The 22,093-nt window shown below is 37.8% G+C and overlaps 2 protein-coding genes across 3 annotated transcripts; one reads left to right on the top strand and one right to left on the bottom strand.

Annotated features, from left to right (window-relative positions):
• Window positions 1–381: 381 nt before the first annotated feature.
• On the top strand, window positions 382–4,781 carry LOC103935437 (vacuolar protein-sorting-associated protein 11 homolog). The gene is given in 6 exon segments (XM_009345206.3): window positions 382–741; window positions 943–1,122; window positions 1,213–1,368; window positions 1,371–1,541; window positions 1,623–3,395; window positions 4,025–4,781. Coding segments are annotated over 6 exon segments (2,859 nt in total). The 5' UTR covers window positions 382–519; the 3' UTR covers window positions 4,382–4,781.
• A 12,702-nt stretch (window positions 4,782–17,483) lies between these two features.
• LOC103935436 lies at window positions 17,484–19,952 on the bottom strand. 2 transcript variants are annotated; one of them, XM_009345204.3, is made up of 4 exons: window positions 19,797–19,952; window positions 19,497–19,579; window positions 18,205–18,397; window positions 17,484–17,770 (listed from the first exon to the last, which is right to left on the bottom strand). In XM_009345204.3, exons 2-4 carry the CDS (start codon window positions 19,560–19,562, stop codon window positions 17,640–17,642), a joined length of 390 nt encoding a protein of 129 aa, XP_009343479.2. In that variant the 5' UTR covers window positions 19,563–19,579; window positions 19,797–19,952; the 3' UTR covers window positions 17,484–17,639. The 2 variants fall into 2 exon arrangements, with proteins under 2 accessions (XP_009343479.2, XP_009343480.2); XM_009345205.3 differs by lacking the exon at window positions 19,797–19,952 and adding an exon at window positions 19,673–19,742.
• Between the last annotated feature and the right edge of the window lie 2,141 nt (window positions 19,953–22,093).

Genomic DNA, 22,093 nt, shown 5'->3' with positions numbered 1-22,093 from the left:
AATTATTTTATTCCAAAAAAACAATCGATTATTTAAAAATTATAAATAAAGTCAATTAGATACCGTGAGAGAAAACTGACCTGAGAAAGTCACTTTAAACTCGGTTTTATTATGGGCCGACTGAAGAAAACTGGGCTTCAATTGCCCAATAAGAAGGCTGATCAATACATGCCAAAATAGAATGCTTACTGAACGCCTTTACACATACGGCGTCGTTTCGAGGCTTTCTTGCTGATCCAAACCACCGTTTTGGCAGTAATCATTCTTCTGGAACGGCCGTGGAACCCGACCCGATTTCCAGAGAGAACGAGGAAGACGAATTTCAGAGTTAGGAGAGAGAGAGAGAGAGAGAGAGAGAGAGAGAGAGAAGAGAGAGAAGAGAGAGAAAGGTATTGTCTTTCTGAGTTTTTGGCGCCAAGTATTCGGCTTTTGGCCGCCGATCTCAGCTCTTGAAAGCAGAGCCGTCCGATCCGGCGAGCTCGTCAAATTTGCTGAAAAAACCGAAAAGAGCTTCTCGCAATGTACCAGTGGAGGAAATTCGAGTTCTTCGAGGAGAAATTGGCGGGAAAGTGCGCGATTCCCGAGGAAGTGGAAGGGAAGATCGAGTGTTGCTCGAGCGGCAGAGGGAAGGTGGTGATCGGCTGCGACGACGGCACAGTCAGCTTCCTCGACCGCGGCCTCAACTTCAGCTACGGATTCCAAGCTCACTCCTCCTCCGCGCTCTTCCTTCAGCAGCTCAAGGTCAGCCTCCTCTCGCAACGTTTTGTCTTGATTTGGTCAATTGTCTGTTTGTTTCTCGGGAAAATGTGAGAAACGGAAAAGAAAAGAAAAAAAGAAATTTGAGCTTTGGTGTTTCGATATTGGGATTAGTTTTTAGTTTGTTTAGTGAGTGATTAGGAGGTGAAAAATGTGTTAATTTTGCTCCTGTTATTGTCAAATCAGCAACGCAACTATTTGGTGACAATTGGAGAAGATCAACAAATTACTCCGCAGCAATCGGCAATGTGCCTCAAGGTTTTCGACCTGGATAGGATGCAGTCCGAGGGCTCGAGCTCAAGCACAACGAGCCCTGATTGCATTGGAATCTTAAGGATATTCACTAACCAATTTCCTGAAGCAAAGGTACTGTCTTTGCCAGATGATTGAATTTGTGAACCCCCATTTTCGATAGAAACAATAGGTTTTGAATCAAGTCGTTGTTTATTACTGCAGATTACATCGTTTTTAGTACTAGAGGAAGCACCTCCGATATTGCTTATAGCTATTGGATTAGATAATGGCTCAATTTACTGCATTAAAGGGGATATTGCACGAGAGCGAATCACCCGGTTCAAGCTTCAGGTGGAAAACCTTTCTGACAAGAGCCAATCCTCGTTACGGGACTGGGGTTCAGAGTGGACGGTCAAGCGCTTCAGTTGTTTGCTGTGACTCCGTCTTCTGTGAGCTTGTTCATCTTGCAGAATCAACCCTCAAACACAAGGAGGCAGACCCTAGATCAGATTGGAAGTAATGTGAACAGTGTTGCAATGAGTGATCGCTCGGTATGCAATTCTACCTCCTTTTTTCCGTTGGTGTATGTTTATGTATGCCTTAGCATCTTATTTCTTTACTTACTTTGACAGGAGTTGATAATTGGTCGACCTGAGGCGGTTTACTTTTATGAAGTTGATGGGCGTGGACCATGTTGGGCTTTTGAAGGAGAAAAGAAATTTTTAGGGTGGTTTCGTGGATACCTTCTTTGTGTTATTGCAGATCAAAGAAATAGCAGCAACACTTTCAACATTTATGACCTGAAGAACCGTTTAATTGCTCACAGCCTAGTGGTTAAAGAGGTTTCTCACATGCTTTGTGAATGGGGTAATATAATACTTATCATGGCTGACAAGTCAGCTTTGTGCATTGGGGAGAAGGATATGGAGAGCAAGTTAGATATGCTCTTTAAGAAGAATCTTTACACTGTTGCCATCAACCTTGTTCAAAGTCAGCAAGCGGATGCTGCCGCAACTGCAGAAGTGCTGAGGAAGTATGGCGATCATCTATATAGTAAGCAAGATTATGATGAGGCAATGGCCCAGTATATCCATACCATTGGTCACCTTGAGCCTTCTTATGTGATACAGAAGTTTCTAGATGCACAACGAATCTACAACCTGACAAATTACTTGGAAAAATTGCATGAGAAGGGGCTTGCTTCCAAAGATCATACCACTCTTCTACTGAATTGCTACACCAAATTGAAAGATGTTGACAAGCTAAATGTGTTCATTAAAAGTGAGGATGGCATTGGGGAACATAAATTTGATGTGGAGACTGCAATAAGAGTCTGCCGTGCTACCAATTACCATGAGCATGCAATGTATGTTGCTAAAAAGGCTGGGAAGCACGAATGGTATTTAAAGATCTTACTTGAAGATCTTGGCCGATATGAGGAAGCCTTGCAATATATTTCAAGCCTTGAACCAAGCCAAGCTGGAGCGACAGTGGAAGAGTATGGTAAGATTCTTATAGAGCACAAGCCTGTGGAAACAATTGAGATACTCATAAGGCTGTGCACTGAGGATGGCGAATCATCCAAGAGAGGAGCTGCTAATGGTGCGTACTTGACAATGCTGCCATCTCCAGTTGATTTTCTCAACATCTTCATTCATCATCTTCCCTGGCTTATGGATTTTCTTGAAAAATATACCAACAAGGTCAAGGACTCTCCTGCTCAAGTAGAAATCCATAACACACTCTTGGAGTTGTACTTGTCCAATGACTTGAGCTTCCCATCATTATCACAAGCTAGCAATGGCGAAGGTCTGCATCTCAGGGCTAGATCAGGTGCAGCTGCAACGTCAAGAAGCCAGTCCAATGGGAAATTGTTTGCTGATACCAAAGATTCAAACAAGGAAAAGGACCGTTTGGAAAAGCAAGAGAAAGGGCTACAACTTCTTAAGAGCGCATGGCCATCTGACCTGGAACATCCGCTTTATGATGTTGACCTTGCCATAATTCTTTGTGAAATGAATGCATTTAAGGAAGGCCTTCTATATCTCTATGAAAAATTGAAACTCTATAAGGAGGTGATTGCTTGCTACATGCAAGCTCATGACCATGGGGGTTTGATTGCATGCTGCAAACGACTAGGGGATTCAGGTAAGGGCGGGGACCCAACTCTTTGGGCAGATCTGCTAAAATATTTTGGTGAACTTGGAGAAGATTGCTCCAAAGAAGTGAAGGAAGTTTTGACATATATAGAAAGGGATGACATATTGCCTCCTATCATTGTTCTTCAAACACTATCCAGAAATCCATGTCTCACACTTTCTGTCATTAAGGATTACATTGCTAGAAAGCTTGAACAAGAATCAAAATTGATTGAAGAGGACCGTCGAGCAATTGAGAAGTATCAGGTTAGTCCTTACTGCAGCTGTCATTGTGAATTTATTTATTGTACCTCTTTGTTCATTTCACCTGCCTCCAGTATAAGTTGGTTAACATTTTATGTTTCTTATTTATGCATTCCTTGGAAACTTTTGTAATGAGACGAATGTAATCTTGTCAAAGCAATGTATCAAATATGGTTGCATGGGATTCTAGTTAGGTCTGAAACTGCACAGATAGAATGAAAAAAAATGCTGTAGTATTTTATAGATATGACAGTTGCATCACAAATATAGCGATAATAGTTCTTCAGGGCCCTTGGATAGGGTTACATTGAACTGAAATATGCTAATTTGATATAAGACGTTCAACGGAATATCTAAGCTGGTAGGAATTGATATGGATGCTACCCCAGTAGGTTAAGCTGAGTCTTTGTCATGAAAGAAACATTCAGATAAAGTAAACGATATAGGCCAGGCATGATGGTGCTCTTCATGATCTCTGATAAGAGTATAACTTTGGGGTGGGTTTGTGTATTATCGATAAATAAAATTTGCAGAACCAAAATACACTTCACGCTCTTTTAGGTTTTAATTCAAATTGTTGTGTTATTGTGTGCGTCTGATAGAGGTTACTAATGAAGCCTTTAATTGTTCAGGAAACCACATCGGCAATGAGAAATGAAATTCAGGATCTTAGGACAAATGCCAGAATCTTTCAGCTCAGCAAGTGTACCGCATGCACTTTCACCCTCGATCTCCCGGCTGTACATTTTATGTGTATCCACTCGTTCCATCAGCGTTGCCTCGGCGATAATGAGAAGGAATGTCCTGTGTGTGCTCCTGAATACAAATCTGTTCTTGAAACAAAAAGAAGTCTAGAGCAGAACTCCAAAGATCAGGATCGGTTCTTCCAGCAAGTTAAAAGTTCAAAGGACGGTTTTTCTGTGATCGCCGAGTATTTTGGGAAGGGGGTGATCAGCAAAACCACTAATGGAACCACAGGTGCTTCTTGATCTCCAGCAGTTATTCCAGCTGTGACTTAATGACGACTTGTAACTATAGAAACATGCGATGGAGCTGAAGCAACTTTGGGTTTCCTTCCTTCACTCGGCTTTTTTTTTTTTTTTTTTTTTTTTTGTGTTTCCCAAGTTTGGAGGTAAGTTATATGTTTTGCAGATCAAATGGTACATCCTGAAACAATTTTGTAATCAACTGCTGGCATTGTTCTTTGAATTTTTTTTTTTTTTCTTCTTTTAAATGAGGAGTAAATGGCATTGTGCTTATGGAAGGGCTAGTATTGTAGATCTCCTCAATCGGTTTGGAGAAAAAGAGGAGTCCCGGATTGCTATCTTTGTGGAATGACAATATTCGGGCGGTTTGATAACAATTTCGCTTTTACCTTATTAGTTTTCATTTTTGTGTTGTGATGCGACAATTGTGTGAAAGAAAACCAGACTTACTCCTCCCTCTTTGATCAGCTTTCTTTAATTGGCATCTATTCCATCTAATTAGTACAATTTGGACTTCTTCCATTCACCATATGTAGTTGAGCTTTTGCTCTCCAGCGCAACAAAGGATAAAAGAGAATGGCCAACCGTTCGCTCATGGGGGAGAATCTCGGTATGTAGTAATGCGGGCACACACACGCACGTATATATTCATTGTATACATGCATACACGAGAAAATAAATGAGTTTAGTGGACATGAGAATATGTCGTTGGGAAATGTAAATCGAAGACCTACAGATGTTCCATTTAGAATATGCTGTTACGAGAGAGATGCTCAGCTCAATAGAATAGACAAAGACCTAAAAAGACTTCAAAGAGAGACTTTAAGAAAAAATATGACTCAAAATTGAGTGCAATGGCAAGATTCATGCAGCCAGTCCCATCTAGTAAACTTGCTGGTGGTTGTATATATGCATACATGCATGCCAGAGGGAATTGAGATTACAGTATTCTCAAATCCCAGTCAACCAAATCTCAGGATGCCAAGGACAAAATTGATGGATGGTATCAAACGTGAAGGGTGATACTGGTCGAGGATATCAAAAAAAAAAGGTAACTAAATAATAGAGGAACTAGAATGCAAAATGAACAGTCAGTCGTTAATCATCATCACTCTCCTGATCCCATGGAGAAGGAGAGGGAGGAGGAGCACCGATGAACAAAGTATCAAGAGGATCTCCCCCCGGCTCCGGCATCTAACAGTGCACGTATTAGTCTGGGGCCTATCAGCAGATATCCCGGCAAGATAAATAGCGGATCACCCCCGCGTACCGCTAATGAGGCTATTTCACCCTTCTGTTTCAGTCTCAACTCTGAGTCCTCATCTATGAATTCATAAACACACAATTTCTTGAAAAAACAGGTAAGATATAGTCCCGTCACAATCGGCTCTGTAGGCTCTAGCTCTGGATTCAGGTAGTATTCCCGAATTTTAAAACACGTCTCAGACGCTGCCCTCATCGGCCTCTTAAGGTCCCTTCCGTAATACCTCCATGTCCTTGCATTACCAACATGACAGACAGTTGCAGCACCGTCACCGGACGTTTAAATGTGCACTTGTTCATTACTAAGCAGCTTCCAGTACCCATCAGAAATTGGCCTTGTTGTTTTAACATCACCAAGAACTGCCTTGGCACATATATAGAAATATGCTGATCGGTTTTCATCCCCATGACAGAAAAGACCTAGAAACAAAATAAAATTAAACCACCAACCCTAAATATATTCAAATCTCGGCTAATAAGATAATCCAATTTTTAGCATGCCTTGATATCTCTGAGATATTTGATTGATACGTCGTGGTTATTTACTTTGATTGGGAGGGTTAATCTTAGTTAGAGGAATTAGCATCTGGAGGCATGCCCTTCTGCAAGTCAATATGTCTGATCACAGCTTCCACGGGCGTTGCCCGTCCTGCCAATTTGTTAAACAAATACTTGATCAAGATCGTTTCTGGATTCGGGTTGAACGATTCACCTCGCTCATCGAGATCGGCCTCCGTACAAGACTCAGTGACTGTAGAAGCAGCAATAATGTCAAAAGAGAGATTAGTGTCGCACATTTTTTTCCTCCCTGAAACACACAAATTTTAAAGCCCTCCTGCAAACCCTAACCCTACTGGTTTTTATTTATATGGACTGGAGTCTGGAGAAGTAGACTCCTGAGCCATCACCTATTGCGATGAGAGCCAATAGTGTCAAGCCACCTAAGCGTTCGGTTCTATAAAATAGCAGAGAGCTCTCCACGTAATTGAGAAGGTAATTAAGAGAAGTATAGTAGTTTCAGTTTACTCACTTCCTCCAATATCCAACACCCTAAATTTTCTCTTCTCCATCTACCTGAAATGCATAGCATGTGACCTCACTCTAGTATTACACCCTAACATAAGCATACGTACACAAGTGAGATAGAGTTTATCTTTACCCGACAGTTCCAGAACTTATGAAGCAGAATTTTCTAGTGTGCACTGGTGTATACATCAAAATTTTTCACCGTTAAATTATTATTCATTGAATCTTCGACCACATACACATCCAACCATTCATATATATGAATGTGTCTACGTAACTTCAACCCCTCAGCAACATGCATGCATGCAGTATATTGTCGTCTAAACCTAAATGTTATTAATTAGCAACCACCTTTGAGGCACTTCACTGTGATGGCTTTACTCAACTAAACGTCCAGATATTCTGGCCTAATAAGTTATTGGTGCAGTGAGTGTTGCATTGCATGGAGGGAGTGATATGTTCTTCTATTTTTGTTGCACATTATATCCTGAAACAATTTTGTGGATAAAAAAATAACCGAAATTTGTGAGTAAATAGCATTGTTTTTATTTTATTTCATCAGGAGTAATTGACATTGTTGCATAACTTACTGTTCCCATTTCTCATGTTTTCAACTGGGCATGGAAAACACCATTATCACATCAGCTGGATACACACTGTTATTGGGTTGTTTAGATTTGACTAACTTCAACTTGAGGTGTCACTAATCAAAATTAGCATTGTGATTACCCTTCTACACTCTTCTTCGATCACATCATCTATAAGACTCCTTCCACAAAACATGGAGCCTCCCGCATTCGGGGCCTTTGGCCTTGCAAGGTTGATCACACACGATGCGAAAATTGTCTGTATGACAGTCCGATCAAAATTTCTCTCTAAAAACGAGTGTCAAAATCACTATCTTTGTGGAACGACCGGATTAATCAAGAATGAAAGGTGCTTTACACTATTCAGCTGACCTAGATGGTACTGTTGTAGCCAACATCTAATTAATAATACATAACCCAAAGTAGACATGAATGATATATTTCAAAGGAAAGGGATCCTCCCCGGATCCTTTTCTCCTAATTCACCAAGTTCGGGGATTCGAACTATTGAAATTTGATCTAACGGCTACAAACCAGGGGCCACTTTAAAAGTTAAATAACTTTACCCATTTGATCAAATTTCAATGGTCCGGATCACTAGACTTAATGGATTAGGAGGAAGGGATCCGAAGAGGATCCCTCTCCTATTTCAAACTGTTTGACTAGAAGAATTGGCCAGTTAGGAACCACTTTTTCTAATTTGGAATTAGTTGGTGACTATTGTAAACAGCGGGTTTGTTTGCCTACATGTATACAGTAAAGATTCATATGCTAAATAGTGAAGTTTTTGTAAGTTTTCAAAGTAGTTACTCTATAAATAGAGCATTACGAGTGTTCAAAATATATGATACAAAAGCAATAAGAAAAGAAAGATAAGTTAGAATATTTTCAGTATCCTCTTATTTCTCTCTAATCTGCAATCATTTTGTGTAATATTTTGCAACAGCCTCGCTCCTATCCTTAGCAAAGGTTATTTCTCTAACTTTTGTCTTTTTATAACACGTTATCAGCACGACTTTCTAACCCTAAAACATTCTCATTTCTCTTCGCCCAAAAAAAAAAAAATGTTTCCTCTAAGGTTTTTACTGTTCTTCTTCTTCCTCTGCCTCAACTGTTGGATATACCCTTGCGAAGAACTGTTTGCACCATGTTTACTTCTAGTTCTCAACCTAACAATTACCTTATATCTTTGATTTCTTGTTTGGTGTAACTCTTGACTACTAACCCAATGTTTATTTATGCAATCCAAAATGGTGCGGTATCATCGCCTATCGTGGACTGCAGATTTAATTTTACTGCAAATTTTAGGTGGAGCGGTATAATCGCCCACCCTATCCTGCATATTTAAATTTTCCTGCTATTTAACTTTATTGCAATATTAGGTGATGTGGAATAATCACCCACCCTGCTCTGCATATTTAAATTTTATCGCAATTTTAGGTGGTGCAGTATAATCGTCCACCCTGCTCTGCATATTTAAATTTTCCTGCTGTTTAAATTGGTGCGGAATAATCGCTCATCCTATATTTGTTTAGATGAGAATGGTGCGATACAATCGTCCTTCTCATTAATCATGCAAATCTCGAGCCTGAAGTTTCGAGTACTTATTATTTTGGCCTGAAGATCAAAATTTGTAAGAACCAGAAGTTCTAACAATATATTCCTCTAGAATACATATTATTGCAAGTTCTTACGCACCTCATTTTTCTTTCAGAAAAGAAAATGGCGAACTTGGCAAAACTTGGTTTTGTTGCCCTGGATATTACTGGAAAGAACTACTTTACATGGGTAATGGATACCAAGATCCATCTGGAGATAGGAAATCTTGGGGAAACCATCAAGAAAGATACTAGTGCATCCTCTCAAGATCGAGCAAAGGCCATAATTTTTATCCGTCACCACCTTGATGAGGGACTGAAGAGCGAGTACCTCACAGTTGAAGATCCATTAACCCTTTGGAAGACACTGAAAAAATAGATATAATCACTAGAAAATGGTGATTCTTCCAATCATTATGAGTGGGCTCACCTAAGGATCCAGGATTTCAAGACAGTGGCTGAATACAATTCTGCAATATTCAGACTTAGTTCCCAATTGAAGCTTTATAGAGAAACAATAACTGAGGAAGATATGCTGGAAAAGACTTTCAGCACATTTCATGCCTCCAACGTGCTCCTGCAGTAGCAGTATAGAGAAATAGGCTTTATTGAGTATAACTAGCTGATATTTGTACTCCTTGTAGCTGAGCAAAACAATGAGCTTCTGATGAAGAATCATCAGTCCTGGCCTACTGGATATGTACCATTCCCAGAAATGAATGCTACTTCCCTTGAAGGGAATACCACATCCTTTCGTGGCAATAATTACAAACAAGGACATAGCCACAAGCGAGGTCGATGGAATAGGAAAAGGCAAAAATCATGGTGTCCAGTTTCACAACCAGGTTCCAAGGCATAATACAGGCTCGAGCTTTAAGAATGCAAATCGCCAGAAAAGGAAAGCTCATATGAACACTCCTAGAAATCCTGAAGGAGTTTACCATAGGTGTGGTGGCAATGGGCATTGGGCGCATACATGTCGTACCCTAAAACATCTGATGGATCTGTATCAAGCCTCCCTTAAGGAAAAGGTTGTCAAGACCAATTTCCTCGACAAGGCTCAACTAATGGAAATACCTGATCTAGTGTCCAATTTATCAGGACAGTTGAACACAACCCACCTGAATGTTTCAGACTTTATTACTGAAAGAGGAAATGAAGTTTATGGGTCCGATTGAATTAGTTATATTTAACGTACTCTTGTTATTTGTACTTGTGGTTTAATGCTCGCATTTTCAATTCAATAAAAGTAGTATTCCAGTATGAATAAACTGCTTTTTAAATGTAATTTCTTTACTCAAAGAACATGGATAAAAATTATGGTTATTCTCAAAACAAGAGCAATGGCAGGGATTTTTGTCTTGTAGACTGCGCAACCACGCATTCAATACTTCGAGATCGAAAGTATTTCTCGAACTTGGTACTTGCAAAAGTAAAGGTAACAACAATATCAGGGCAATTAGATGTAATTAAAGGCTCAAGAAAATCCCAAATTATGTCACCAAATGGAACAATATTGTTCATACAGAATGCGTTGTACGCTACTCAATATACTCGAAATTTGTTGAGTTTTAAAGACATACGTCTAAATGGATACCACATTGAAATGAAAAGTGCAAAAAATGTGGAATATTTATGCATTACTTCTAATGATACCCAGAAGCGTATATTGGAGAAGTTGCATGATTTATCGAGTGGATTGTATTATACAACATAAAGACAATTGAGGTGCATGTTGTCATGAACCAAAATTTCATAGATTCAAAAGTTTACATGTTTTGGCATGACCGTCTAGGTCATCCAGGATTCATCATGATGCGTATGATCATTACCAACTCTAATGAACATCCATTATTGAGTAGGCACATTATTATCTCAAATGATATCCCTTGCAATGCTTGTTCTCAAAAGAAGTTGGTAACTAGATCATCACAACTAAAGATTGATGCTGAATCCTCATCATTTTTGCAAAGAATTCAAGGAGATATCTGTGGGCCTATTAAACCACCTTATGGACCATTTCGATATTTTATGGTTTTGGTTGATGCATATACCTGATGGTCACATGTTTGCCTATTGTCTACTCAAAATGTAGCTTTTGCGAGACTTCTTGCTCAAATAATTAAGTTGCAAGCACAGTTCCCAGATCATCCTATTAAGTCAATCCAACTTGATAACGCTGGTGAATTTACATCTCAAACCTTTGATGATTACTGTATAGCACTGGGCATTGATGTTGAACACCCTATTCCTCATGTTCATACTCAAAATGGTTTAGTAGAGGCATTTACCAAGTGGTTTCAATTAATAGCCCGCACTCTACTCATGAAAATGAAATTGTCAGTCTCTGCATAGGGACATGTCATCTTACATGCTGTATCATTGGTTAGATTAAGACCCATAACCAACCACCAATATTCATCAATACAACTCGTGTTTGTACATCAGCCAAACATTTCACATTTACTAGTTTTTGGTTGTGCTGCTTATGTGTCTGTTACACCGCCATAACGTACTAAAATGGGACCTCAGTAGACTGGGAATTTATGTAGGTTTTGATTCACCATCTATCATTAGATATTTAGAACCCTTGACAGGTGATATGTTTACAACTCGTTTTACTGATTGTCATTTTGATGAGACAGTATTCCCGTCGTTAGGGGGAGAAAAGACCATTCTAGAAGAATGACAAGAGCTGACATGGGTTGTTCACACCTTGTCTCATTTTGATCCGTGAAGCATTCAATGTGAAAATGAAGTGAAAATGATCGTTCATCTTCAAAGTATTGCTAATCAAATGCCATATGCATTTAATGATGCTTCGAAAGTGACAAAGTCACATGTACCAGCTGCAAATGCACCTACAAGAATTGATGTCCTTGTTGGACAAAATAAAGTGGCAGCGAATGATTCATCTAGTGCACATCTGAAGCATGGTAGACCCCCAGGTTCAAAAGATTCAGCCCCTCGAAAGAGAAAGATAAGGGCACAGTTAAACCCAAATGAAATCATTCGGGAAAAGAAAATGAATGATAAATCCACAATTCATGATTTTGTACCTCCAGAAAAAGAAAATGTCCTTAAAGAGACATCTGTCCCTTAAGAGACAGAAGTACATGAAAGCAAAAAAAAAAAATCCATAAATTACGCATGTACTAATGAATTGTGGGATTGAAATGAAATAATCATCGACGACTTGTTTGCATTTGCAATAGCCACTGAAATTATATTAAGCGATGACATTGAGCCCCGCTCTGTTGAAGAATGCAAATAAAGACAAGATTGGCTTAAGTGGAAAGATGCAATCCAGGCAGAATTAAACTCCTTGGAAAGGTGAAGTGTTCTTGAACCGGTAGTCCAAACCTCGCCTGGTGTAAATCTCGTGGGTTACAAATGGGTATTCACAAGGAAACGCAACGAGAAAAACGAGATTGCAAGATATAAAGCATGACTCGTTGCACAAGGTTTTTCACAAAGACCTGGAATTGATTATAAAGAGACATACTCTCCTGTAATGGATGCAATTACGTTCCATTACTTAATAAGTTTGGTGGTTTCAGAAAAACTTGACATGCGACTTATGGATGTCATCACTGCGTATCTATATGGAGAATTAGATACTGACATATATATAAAAGTCTCAGAAGGACTTAAGTTGCCTCAAGCAACTAACAAACCACGAGGTATGTTCTCAATTAAATTAAGGCGATCATTATATGGGTTGAAACAATCTAGACGAATGTGGTATAATCGCCTCAGTGAGTATTTGATTAAAGAAGGATATACCAACAATGTCATATGCCCTTGTGTGTTCATTAAGAAATCAAATATTGGATTTGCTATAGTGGCAGTATATGTCGATGACATGAACTTCGTTGGAACCCCTGAAGAGCTCAATAAAACTGTTGAATATTTAAAAAGCGAATTTGAAATGAAAGACCTTGGGAAAACAAAATATTGTCTCGGCCTGCAGATTGAGCATTGTGTTAATGGAATTTTGGTCCATCAATCAACTTACATTGAAAAAATATTGAAGCGATTTGGCATGGACAAGGCTTATCCACTTAGCACCCCAATGGTCATTCGTTCTTTGGACATTAAGAAAGATCCATTTCGTCCAAGGGAAAATGATGAACTCGTCCTTGGTCCAGAAGTACCATATTTGAGTGCAAAAGGTGCTTTATTGTATTTAGCACAATTTACTAGACTAGATATAGTTTTTTCAGTCAACTTGTTAGTAAGGTATAGCTCTGCTCCAACAATTCATCATTGGAAGGGAATCAAAGATGTATTACGATACATTCGTGGAACAACAGACATGGGTCTCTTCTACTAAGAGAAATCCACAAATGACCAGATTCTTGTTGGATATGCAGATGCTGGTTTCTTCTCTGATCTGCACAAAACCCGCTCACAAAATGGATATGTGTTCACTAATGGAGATACTGCAATTTCATGGCGATCAACAAAGCAAACATTAGTTGCTACATCTTCCAATCACTCATAAATAATTGCTTTACATGAAGCAAATAGTGAATGTTCTTGATTAAGATCAATGATCCATCACATCCGGAATTCATGTGGTCTACCTTCAAAGACAAACAATCCAACTGTCATCCATGAAGATAATGCAGCTTGTGTTGCCCAAATGAAGGAAGGATTTATCAAGGGCAATAAAACTAAACATATATCTCCAAGATTTTTCAGTGCACATGAGCTTCAGAAGGCCAAAGTGATTGAGGTCAGACAAATCCGTTCCAATGAAAATTTGGCAGACTTGTTCTCCAAATCTCTGCCAAAGTGTACATTTCAGAAGTTAGTGCAGGGAGTCAGATTACGTCGACTTACAATTTGAAGAATGCTGAATCAGGGGGAGATACAATTCAGGGGGAGCATCCATAATACATGCATGTTGTACTCTTTTTCCTTCGATTAGGATTTTTCCCACTGGGTTTTTCTTATCAAGGTTTTAACAAGGCAACATAAGCATGCTCAACACCATATCAACAAACCTAGTAAAGTTGTACTCTTTTTCCTTCGCTATGATTTTTTCCCATTGGGTTTTTCCAAGCAAGGTTTTAACGAGGCAATTGATGTTGATATGTGGGCATCCAAGATGAAGTGTTGTAAACAGTGGGTATGTTTTCCCACATGTATACAGTAAAGATTCATATGCTAAATAGTGAAGTTTTTGTAAGTTTTCAAAGTAGTTACTCTATAAATAGAGCACTACGAGTGTTCAAAATATATGATACAAAAGCAATAAGAAAAGAAAGATAAGTTAGAATATTTTCAGTATCCTCTTATTTCTCTCTAATCTGCTATCAATTTGTGTAATATTTTGCAACAGTCTCGCTCTTCTCCATAGCAAAGGTTATCTCTCTAACTTTTGCCTTTTTATAACAATGACTGGATTCTTTCCAAAAGGGTACCCTAGGCTCTCCCTCTTCCAATTCTAGTTATGGTTTATAACTTTAACCTACTTCTTGTTTTGTGGTTCTTGTCCACATATTATTTGAGGGAAAAGGTTCCGGCATGAAAAGGATCCTCATCGGATCCTTTTCTTGGGGATCCTAGGAATCATGTGATCGAGATCGTTCATCATACATCGTACGGTTAGTTTTCATTAGATACTATTTATACTAAATTTTAAATTTTAAAATGATTTTTTACTGCACGATGGACAGTCCCAATCACAGAATTACTAATAAGCTAACTACGTCCTTCGGTTGAATGCGAGGCGTGCCAACTTCGTCGGCCGATGAGTAAAATTTGTTGATGTTGCGTTGAGCGCGTTACTGACTTCTTTATCTTACAACTGTGGCCGAGTAAGGAACAAATCTCGGCCTTTGGATTCTTGAACCTAAAGACAAGGCTGCTAGTTCTGCAAAGTTCACAAACCGTCGGTGCCAGATTCGATCACAATGATTATATCCATGAGAGTATAAGCACGTTGGATAGACACCAGACTGTACGGACACAAGTATTCAAAGGTGATGTATGTTTTGATGATGAATGTGGTTTGGCCGTCAGAATGCCGAACTCTGAAACTCACTTATGAGTATCTAATCATAAAATCACTCGGCGTTCAATACGCCAAATGCCGTAACTCGTAACACCTTACTTCGCCGAGAAGGCTAATAAGATGACCTCTGCCAATAAGGATTCGGAAACCCTTCTCGACCGAGACTTGGACAGGTAACCAGTCGGCCTCAACGCAGTGCTGTTTATCCAAACTGAAGGTGCTCCTTGGTCGGCTGATTCTACGGCGACAGTGTTGTTTATCCAAACTGAAGGTGTTCGCCAGTTGCCTTCACAGTATTGTTTATCCACACTGAAGATGTGTTGGCGGAAAAAAGAAAATAAAAAATCTCAAGATGTTTGAGAGGTTTTGCGCAGGGCAGTTGTGTGTTGAATTAGAGGTCCCTTGATTTTTGCATGGTGCCTCCTATTTATAGGGACTGAATGCGTGTTGGTTGATACGCTCTAAGCTGATTGAAGTTCCACCATCCTACTAAAACTCTTCCACCGTTCAAGTTTCGGTCGAATCCTACAATACCAGCCTTCTGAACTTAGTCAAAAATGCAACCAGATTCACATTCACTCCACATGCAGCCCCGTGCTTAAACAAGATAAGCACTCATTTTATATTGATAAGAATGTAGACATTTAACCAAAATGCCTTTCATCCATATCGTTTTACTTCCAACCAAATGCAAACCATGCATTATCAAAAAGTTCATCCTGATCACATCTCATATTTCTGCATGTTGTCTTTATCTTTAGATTTTGATAAGTAACATCTTCTGTATTGATCAGGAACGCAAACCAACCAAGTTGCACGATGCATAACCACACAGAGTCCTTGTACAATGCAACTTCTCTTATTTATTTGACTCTCAAGCTGCAACTATAAGATAATTACCATTTTAATAAATTCCTAACAAAATGATAATATCAAATATGGTCTACTTTCATCAAATGACTCAAAGTATACGGGCCGAGTCTGTACAAAATCACGACCTCTTAATATTTAGAATCATCTGACGGTATAAAATTCTACACATTCAAACGGCCTCGATTACTCAGGCCGATAGTGTAAAATCAGGTCCAAACAAATCCCCAGGAAAGGGATCCTTTTCCTTATTTGAGAATCTAGGTCTAAAAAAATAGTTGACCCTAACCACTTACATAAAAGATGATTGTCATCCAAATAATTAGCCAATTGAAGAATGTTAGATCCGTCGTTTGCGCAAGTTGTGACTTTCTTAGCCACTAATATTTACGGATCTTTCAATGTATTCTATGTATATTTGTGATTAGAAATCAATCACGTACCTTTACGCATAACTAAAAAAATTGAGATATGCTTTTAATTTTAATGATTTACATGAAAATAGATCTTTAATTTGTTTGGTCCCTTTGAATTGAGATGTGCTCCCTATAAAAAGAGTTGAGAAGTCCCCACACGATTATTCATCTGTCGAAAAAAGGTGACATATTTCGGTTGGATAGCGGATCATGTTTTGCCATTATCCTATCGTCATTAGTAGTCCATGACGGGATTCTATCCTCTCCCTTTTTCCCTCCTGTCCTTCCTCTCCTTTTGCGGTATTTTTTTTCTTCTCTCTACAAAGATGAAATCCTGAGTGTTCAAACAGAGGGAGGAAGGGAAATGGAAAAAAATGCAAAGAGAATCGGTTCCTATGGAAAAAAAATGAAAAGAGAAACTTTTTTTTACAAAGTAAAGATTAAGTGCCACTAAGTTCAAAATCATTAAGCACGATATCAGTAACTAGATTAACAATTTGGCAACATAACTTACCAAATTGTTTAGTAAGAGTACATTTCTATGTTGTCATTTTTTTTAGCCGAAGATGATAAACCGTACTTCTCCACGAAACGAAATAATTTACGACTTCGACAAAAACAAACACAAGTGAATCGTAGCAGACCATTTCCATGCTCGCCCGAGTAGGGGAAAAACTTGCGGGTGTTTGCTACTTTTCTCCTCGGGTATACACCACGTTACATACAAGTTCTCCGTACGTAGACATAATCCCTTCAGCAATGTGTTGACGATGTGAGTCGACATCCAACTCAGCATTCGAGCAAATCTCTCAACATCCCCTTTTTAGGTAACGTAGAGACAGCGGAATCAAACCATGTTGTCTTTGTCTTCCGTGTCTCTTATGATCTTATTTGCCAGAGGCATCGGTTTCTGAGTGAATCCAGATGCTCAATCAGCACATACTCTGAACCTAATCGACCCCAACTTCCAAGATCTTAAAAGAGGTAAACTTTTGGTCTTGGAGGAGGAATTCTTGTATACGCCCGCCACTGGGGCAGCCCTCTAATGGTAGGGGAGCTCCGCACGCGAATCCCCTAGTTAGAGGGCGGTCATATGCAGATATACAAGAACCTCTCGGTAATGAAGTTGAGTTGACCATATACATTTCCTATCGAATTAAGGTGGCCTAAATCGCTACTAAGAACAAATTTTTCAGAGTAAAACTCCACTTTCTATGTCATTACTTTTGTATGAAGCAGCAGCATTAGGATAATCTGCAGCAAATGCCTAACTGGTTTTCAAAGAAAAACAATCATATAAAGATCGAAAGACCAGCGATAGATACATAAAAAGATATATTAAACAGGGTTCTCCAAAGAAGAACAGGTAACTTGACAGATTCAAGAAAAAGGAAGAAAAAAAAAAGTACTTTCCTACTTCTCTGTTCTCTAAGGAAAAACGAAAATTTAAGTAGGTACATATACGAAGATCTTTCTTTACGGTTCCAGCTTCAAGGAAACAACTCGTGATTGTCTGTTACGCTTGGCCACCTTGACGAATACTACTGAGAGGCAAGACGGAGCCCACCATGGTCTGCGGACCTTTTGCTCCCCTTTTAGGCAAGCCACTAGACATAAAATTGATTTCAGTGCACACACAGATGGAATCTAGGTGCAATTCAAATTTAAGAGGAAAAAGGAATACAAATGTAGCTCAAGGGGATGATATTCCAGATAGGTTCAAGTCTGAACTTGCTAGGATAACGATATCAAGAGTGAGTTTGGCAATGCTATTGAATGAGGCATACAATACCATGTTTGTAATGTTATGGTGTTATGCTATCGGTAGACCAATTGAATGCATAAGATGAATGAAGCATGCATTGTTAATCGATCTCCCCAATCAAAATAAATACATGCTTTTCTGTTTTACTTTGAACAACTCTATTTTGCATGCATCAGATGTCATCTGTAGTTGCGCATAAACAAAATATGGCAGAGATGATCCTAAACCTTGTCGAGATTAGGCAAAAAATAAATGGAAGGAAGAGCAAGTACAGACCTTTAATTCGCCTTAGTTCCTTACACAGCGTGATAAAGTCTCCCCATTTCATGTGGCAACGTCTTATAAACCGAAGAATCTGCTCAGTAGTAAACATTGACATGCCTTCCAGGTATTCTCCATTGACACCATTTTCCTTAAAAGTTTGCCGGTAACTGCCCAGTTTTATTTCTTCCAACCACAAACCAACATCCTGTACACAAAGGGAAAAAAACATGAGAATGCATGTGACTCGGCCATATACATCTTATTTATCAACGGCCAAGAAGGATGAATATAAGGCATTGATCACAGAGTTCAGAGCAACTGAACTCTTATTTTTCTCTTTTCAATTCATCAGACTTGATCAATATCAGCGGACACTGCTTGACATGGTACAGCGCAAGGGAAACATAACAATGCTAACTTAGCTGTGTTTCATCAGAATAATTGCTTTCTACTCAATAACCCTCTTTTGTCACCAAATACTCGCATCAAGAGGTAGCGTGTTTATCTCACGATTTCACTGTAACGTATTTATTGGTTTCTAATTGTTAGGTATGGCAATCTGTTGCACAAGTTCAAAGTCAGAGACAAAATTTAAGCTTTATGTCATCGCTTTTGTTTTCTTGAGCAGACTAACAAAGGAACATTTTCCATCATTATACAACCAGAAAAAAACAATTTTCAAATCCCCGATACGAGGAGGGTACTGACTACTGAGCTACTGGCAAAGTAAACAGAAAGGATAATAAGGTCTTGTACCAGCAACCAAATGTTGTTCTGTATCACTTTTGGGATTGTTATATACAAATTTGTAAGCTTACAAAGGACGCAAACGTTTGACACCTCAAAGAACCATATTCCGAAAAAAGAAAATCATGTGTATTCTAAAGCATCGTAGTAGCTGGAGAAGGATGAACTGATGAGTGAAGGAAGGTGTTATTCCTAGTAGTAACAACATGAGATGTACTCCAACGAAATCGATGAATTTCAAAAGGTCACTGCTTGCTGGTAAATCATTCTATTACATAAATAACCCAAAATTATTTCCTAGTTTTTCATAGTATTAAAGATGATTAGCAGATTAAATCAAAGCCTTCTCTAATTTGATTAGCAGATTAAATAGGTTCTATTCCACAATCATCCAAAACCAAAACCTAGCACTTTACAATTGTCCATTGTAATTCAACAAAACCCCACCAAAATGTAATGAACAAACAACAAAATTAAACAACAATTGTCCAATACCCACAAAACAAGATCTACATAATTCCATGAAAAAAGGAGGGGGAGCTTGGAAATTGGTTTACCTCAACAGTCCAAATGAAGAAATCAAGAGGCTCAGGTGGCTGCTCTTTGCTCATCTCCCTAATCATTACTCCCTTTTTAACACCTTCAATCATCCACAAAAGCACACAGATTATACAAAAAGGCAAGAACTTTAACTAAATTTTCACAAAAATAAAATAAAGTAAAATAAATATACAGTTTGTTGTGTAAGACTAGCGACAGTTAATAAGATCCAATATTTGTTGACTTTGGTTTTGTGGGTATTTACTGGGAGACCAAACAGAAAGTAAGGAGAAAGCTGGATTGGATTGGGGACTTACCGTGCGGAAGATGAATGAGAATTTTGAGGCGTATAAATTCTTCTCTGCATTTGTTTCAGAGCTGCTTGGACAAAGAAGGAGAGAGAGAGTCTGAAACCGATGACTCATTACGTTTATTTCTTTCTTGTCCACTCTTTTTATTTTTCTCTCTCTTAATGGATTTGATGGGTCATCATGCCACATCCTCTAATTTTATTTATTTATTTTTCTTTTATTCTTTCTTAATTATAATTTGCTAATTTTCATAATAAAAAATGAAGAAAAAATTAAATTAAATTTGTATCCAAGTAGATTTATCTAATTTCACTTTAATCCCTTTTAGTCATGATTATTGTGAATGAGGTTGGAGTGGAAAAGGAGGTGGGATTGAATTGGAGAGAAAAACGTTATTCAAATGTTGTGTTTGATGCTACGAAGACTTTAGAGTTGACTCAATTGACACATGCTTTTATAAGCTTAATTTTCAAGGTCAGGTTAAGGCTTCAAAATCTTCTGACCAACTCTTAGGTCGACTCGAGTGCCCTAAGCTAGGTCCTGAGTTTTAGAATCATAGTTTAGGGTTCCATGACCTGCACTTTAAACTACAAGTTCAAATTAGTTAGATTAAAATAAAATAACTTTGTTGAAAGGGCTATGTCATCATTTGTTATCGGGAGAATATCTTAATTTTATTTTTTTAGCATAAAAGATCCTAATTTAGCTAAAGAAAGAACATTCTAATTACAAATTAATTATTTTATGCAGTTTGGTAAATATTTAATATTCTAATTTACTTCATTTCATGCTCAAATGATAGAGTAATTGCTCACCAACGTTACTACAAATTAAGGGACGTTTTGATATAGACGCATCGTTTTTAAATGTCATAGACTAAACATTTATTCCTTTTGCAAATTTGATTAAACATTTTCTCTACAATTTGGATACTTTAATTTTATTTCATTAGAAGTCTATTCACGTTAGCATTCCCTTTTTTTTTCTCCTATTTTTATGCATCTCTTATTATGATAATTTAAGATTTTTTTATGTTTTATTACAATATTTATTTTAGTAAATTAAATAGAATGTAACAAAACTCGTTGTTAGGTACATTTGGTTAAATTAGTACGTTTGATTACATTTAGTTACTTGGTACATTTGAATTTTTTGTCCATTTGGCTTCTTGGTTCCTTTGAATTTTTAGTACATTTGAATTTTGGTACATTTAGTTTTTGGTAATTTTTGGTACATTTTTTTTCAAAACATAAGTTTTTTTACTTTTTGTCCTAATAATGAGGAATTACTTTAATTAAATTTTTTTTCTTTTATAGAAAGAGTCGTTAACAATGTAAAAGTTTAAATTACTTTAATTAACGGACAATAGCCTTTTTTGTTAATTCAAAATTATATGATTTATCGTTATTATTTAGCATTATCTACAATAATAAGGATTTATCTCCGATCAACTAAAAGTTGTTCAAGAGAACTTATCTACCAAAAAATAAGACTGTCTGGAGCATTGTGTATGAATCAAACATATTTTTAAACATTCCAAAAAGATAAATATTCATTTTAATATAGTTTATAATTGGGTACGTTTTAATTTGGGGTTGGTACGTTTTCGTTTGATGTTGGTACGTTTTCATTTAATATTGGTACGTTTCCATTTGGCGTGGGTTTACATTTAGATTTGAAAAGTTTAAATTTTTAGACTTAAATATAGTTGAAATTATTTAAAATATATAGCAAATATTTAAATGTAAATTAATTTCAATTAATCTAAAGTAGTTTAAGTCTGAGTATCTTAATCAAATGTTTCAAAAGCTTAATCAAAAACTCAAAAAACATAAATGTTTAGTCTACAAAAGTCTAAAATGAGGCATCTAATTCTAATTTTCTCACAAATAATTAATAATAACTTTGTCTTAAATTATTTGGGGACCATTGTGAAATAATTACTAAAACAATTTCAGTTAATTAGCTTTTCTAGGCCCCACGTGGTGCGTTATGTATTTGTTTGTTTAAGTTCTAAAGGATGCCAAACCGACGTTCGTTTTTTCTCAAAAATGCCAAATACATTTTGTAAGGAAGTAATTGTGTAATTTTGACATCAAATAAACTTTTGATTAAGGTTGAAGACTATGAAGGCAACAAGTTAGACCGGCGAATTGAAACCATCCGGGCCGTCGATGAATTTGGCAGTCATCAGATTGGACGGTGATGAGGGGAGTTTTCACGGTGCCACAAGGTGAACACCTACATGTGTGGCATGTGTCAACACCGTCGCTTACGTTGCGCTATCATTGTCTCTGGACCCA

This window comes from the organism of the source record quoted next, unplaced genomic scaffold, assembly GCF_019419815.1.
Source record: "Pyrus x bretschneideri cultivar Hongxiangsu unplaced genomic scaffold, Pyrus_bretschneideri_v1 Contig13, whole genome shotgun sequence".
Classification (NCBI taxonomy): domain Eukaryota; kingdom Viridiplantae; phylum Streptophyta; class Magnoliopsida; order Rosales; family Rosaceae; genus Pyrus; species Pyrus x bretschneideri.
Note: the sequence above shows the minus strand (reverse complement) of the source record. Positions and strands in the feature narration are given on the sequence as shown.

Excerpts from the sequence above, each read along its gene's own strand:
- LOC103935436 (XM_009345204.3), bottom strand. The coding sequence starts at position 19,562 with ATGATTAGGGAGATGAGCAAAGAGCAGCCACCTGAGCCTCTTGATTTC. Across the intron at positions 18,398-19,496 it reads TCTTCATTTGGACTGTTGAG|GATGTTGGTTTGTGGTTGGA; the intron begins GTAAACCAATTT and ends CTTTGTGTACAG. Across the intron at positions 17,771-18,204 it reads GGAACTAAGGCGAATTAAAG|TGGCTTGCCTAAAAGGGGAG; the intron begins GTCTGTACTTGC and ends TTTTATGTCTAG.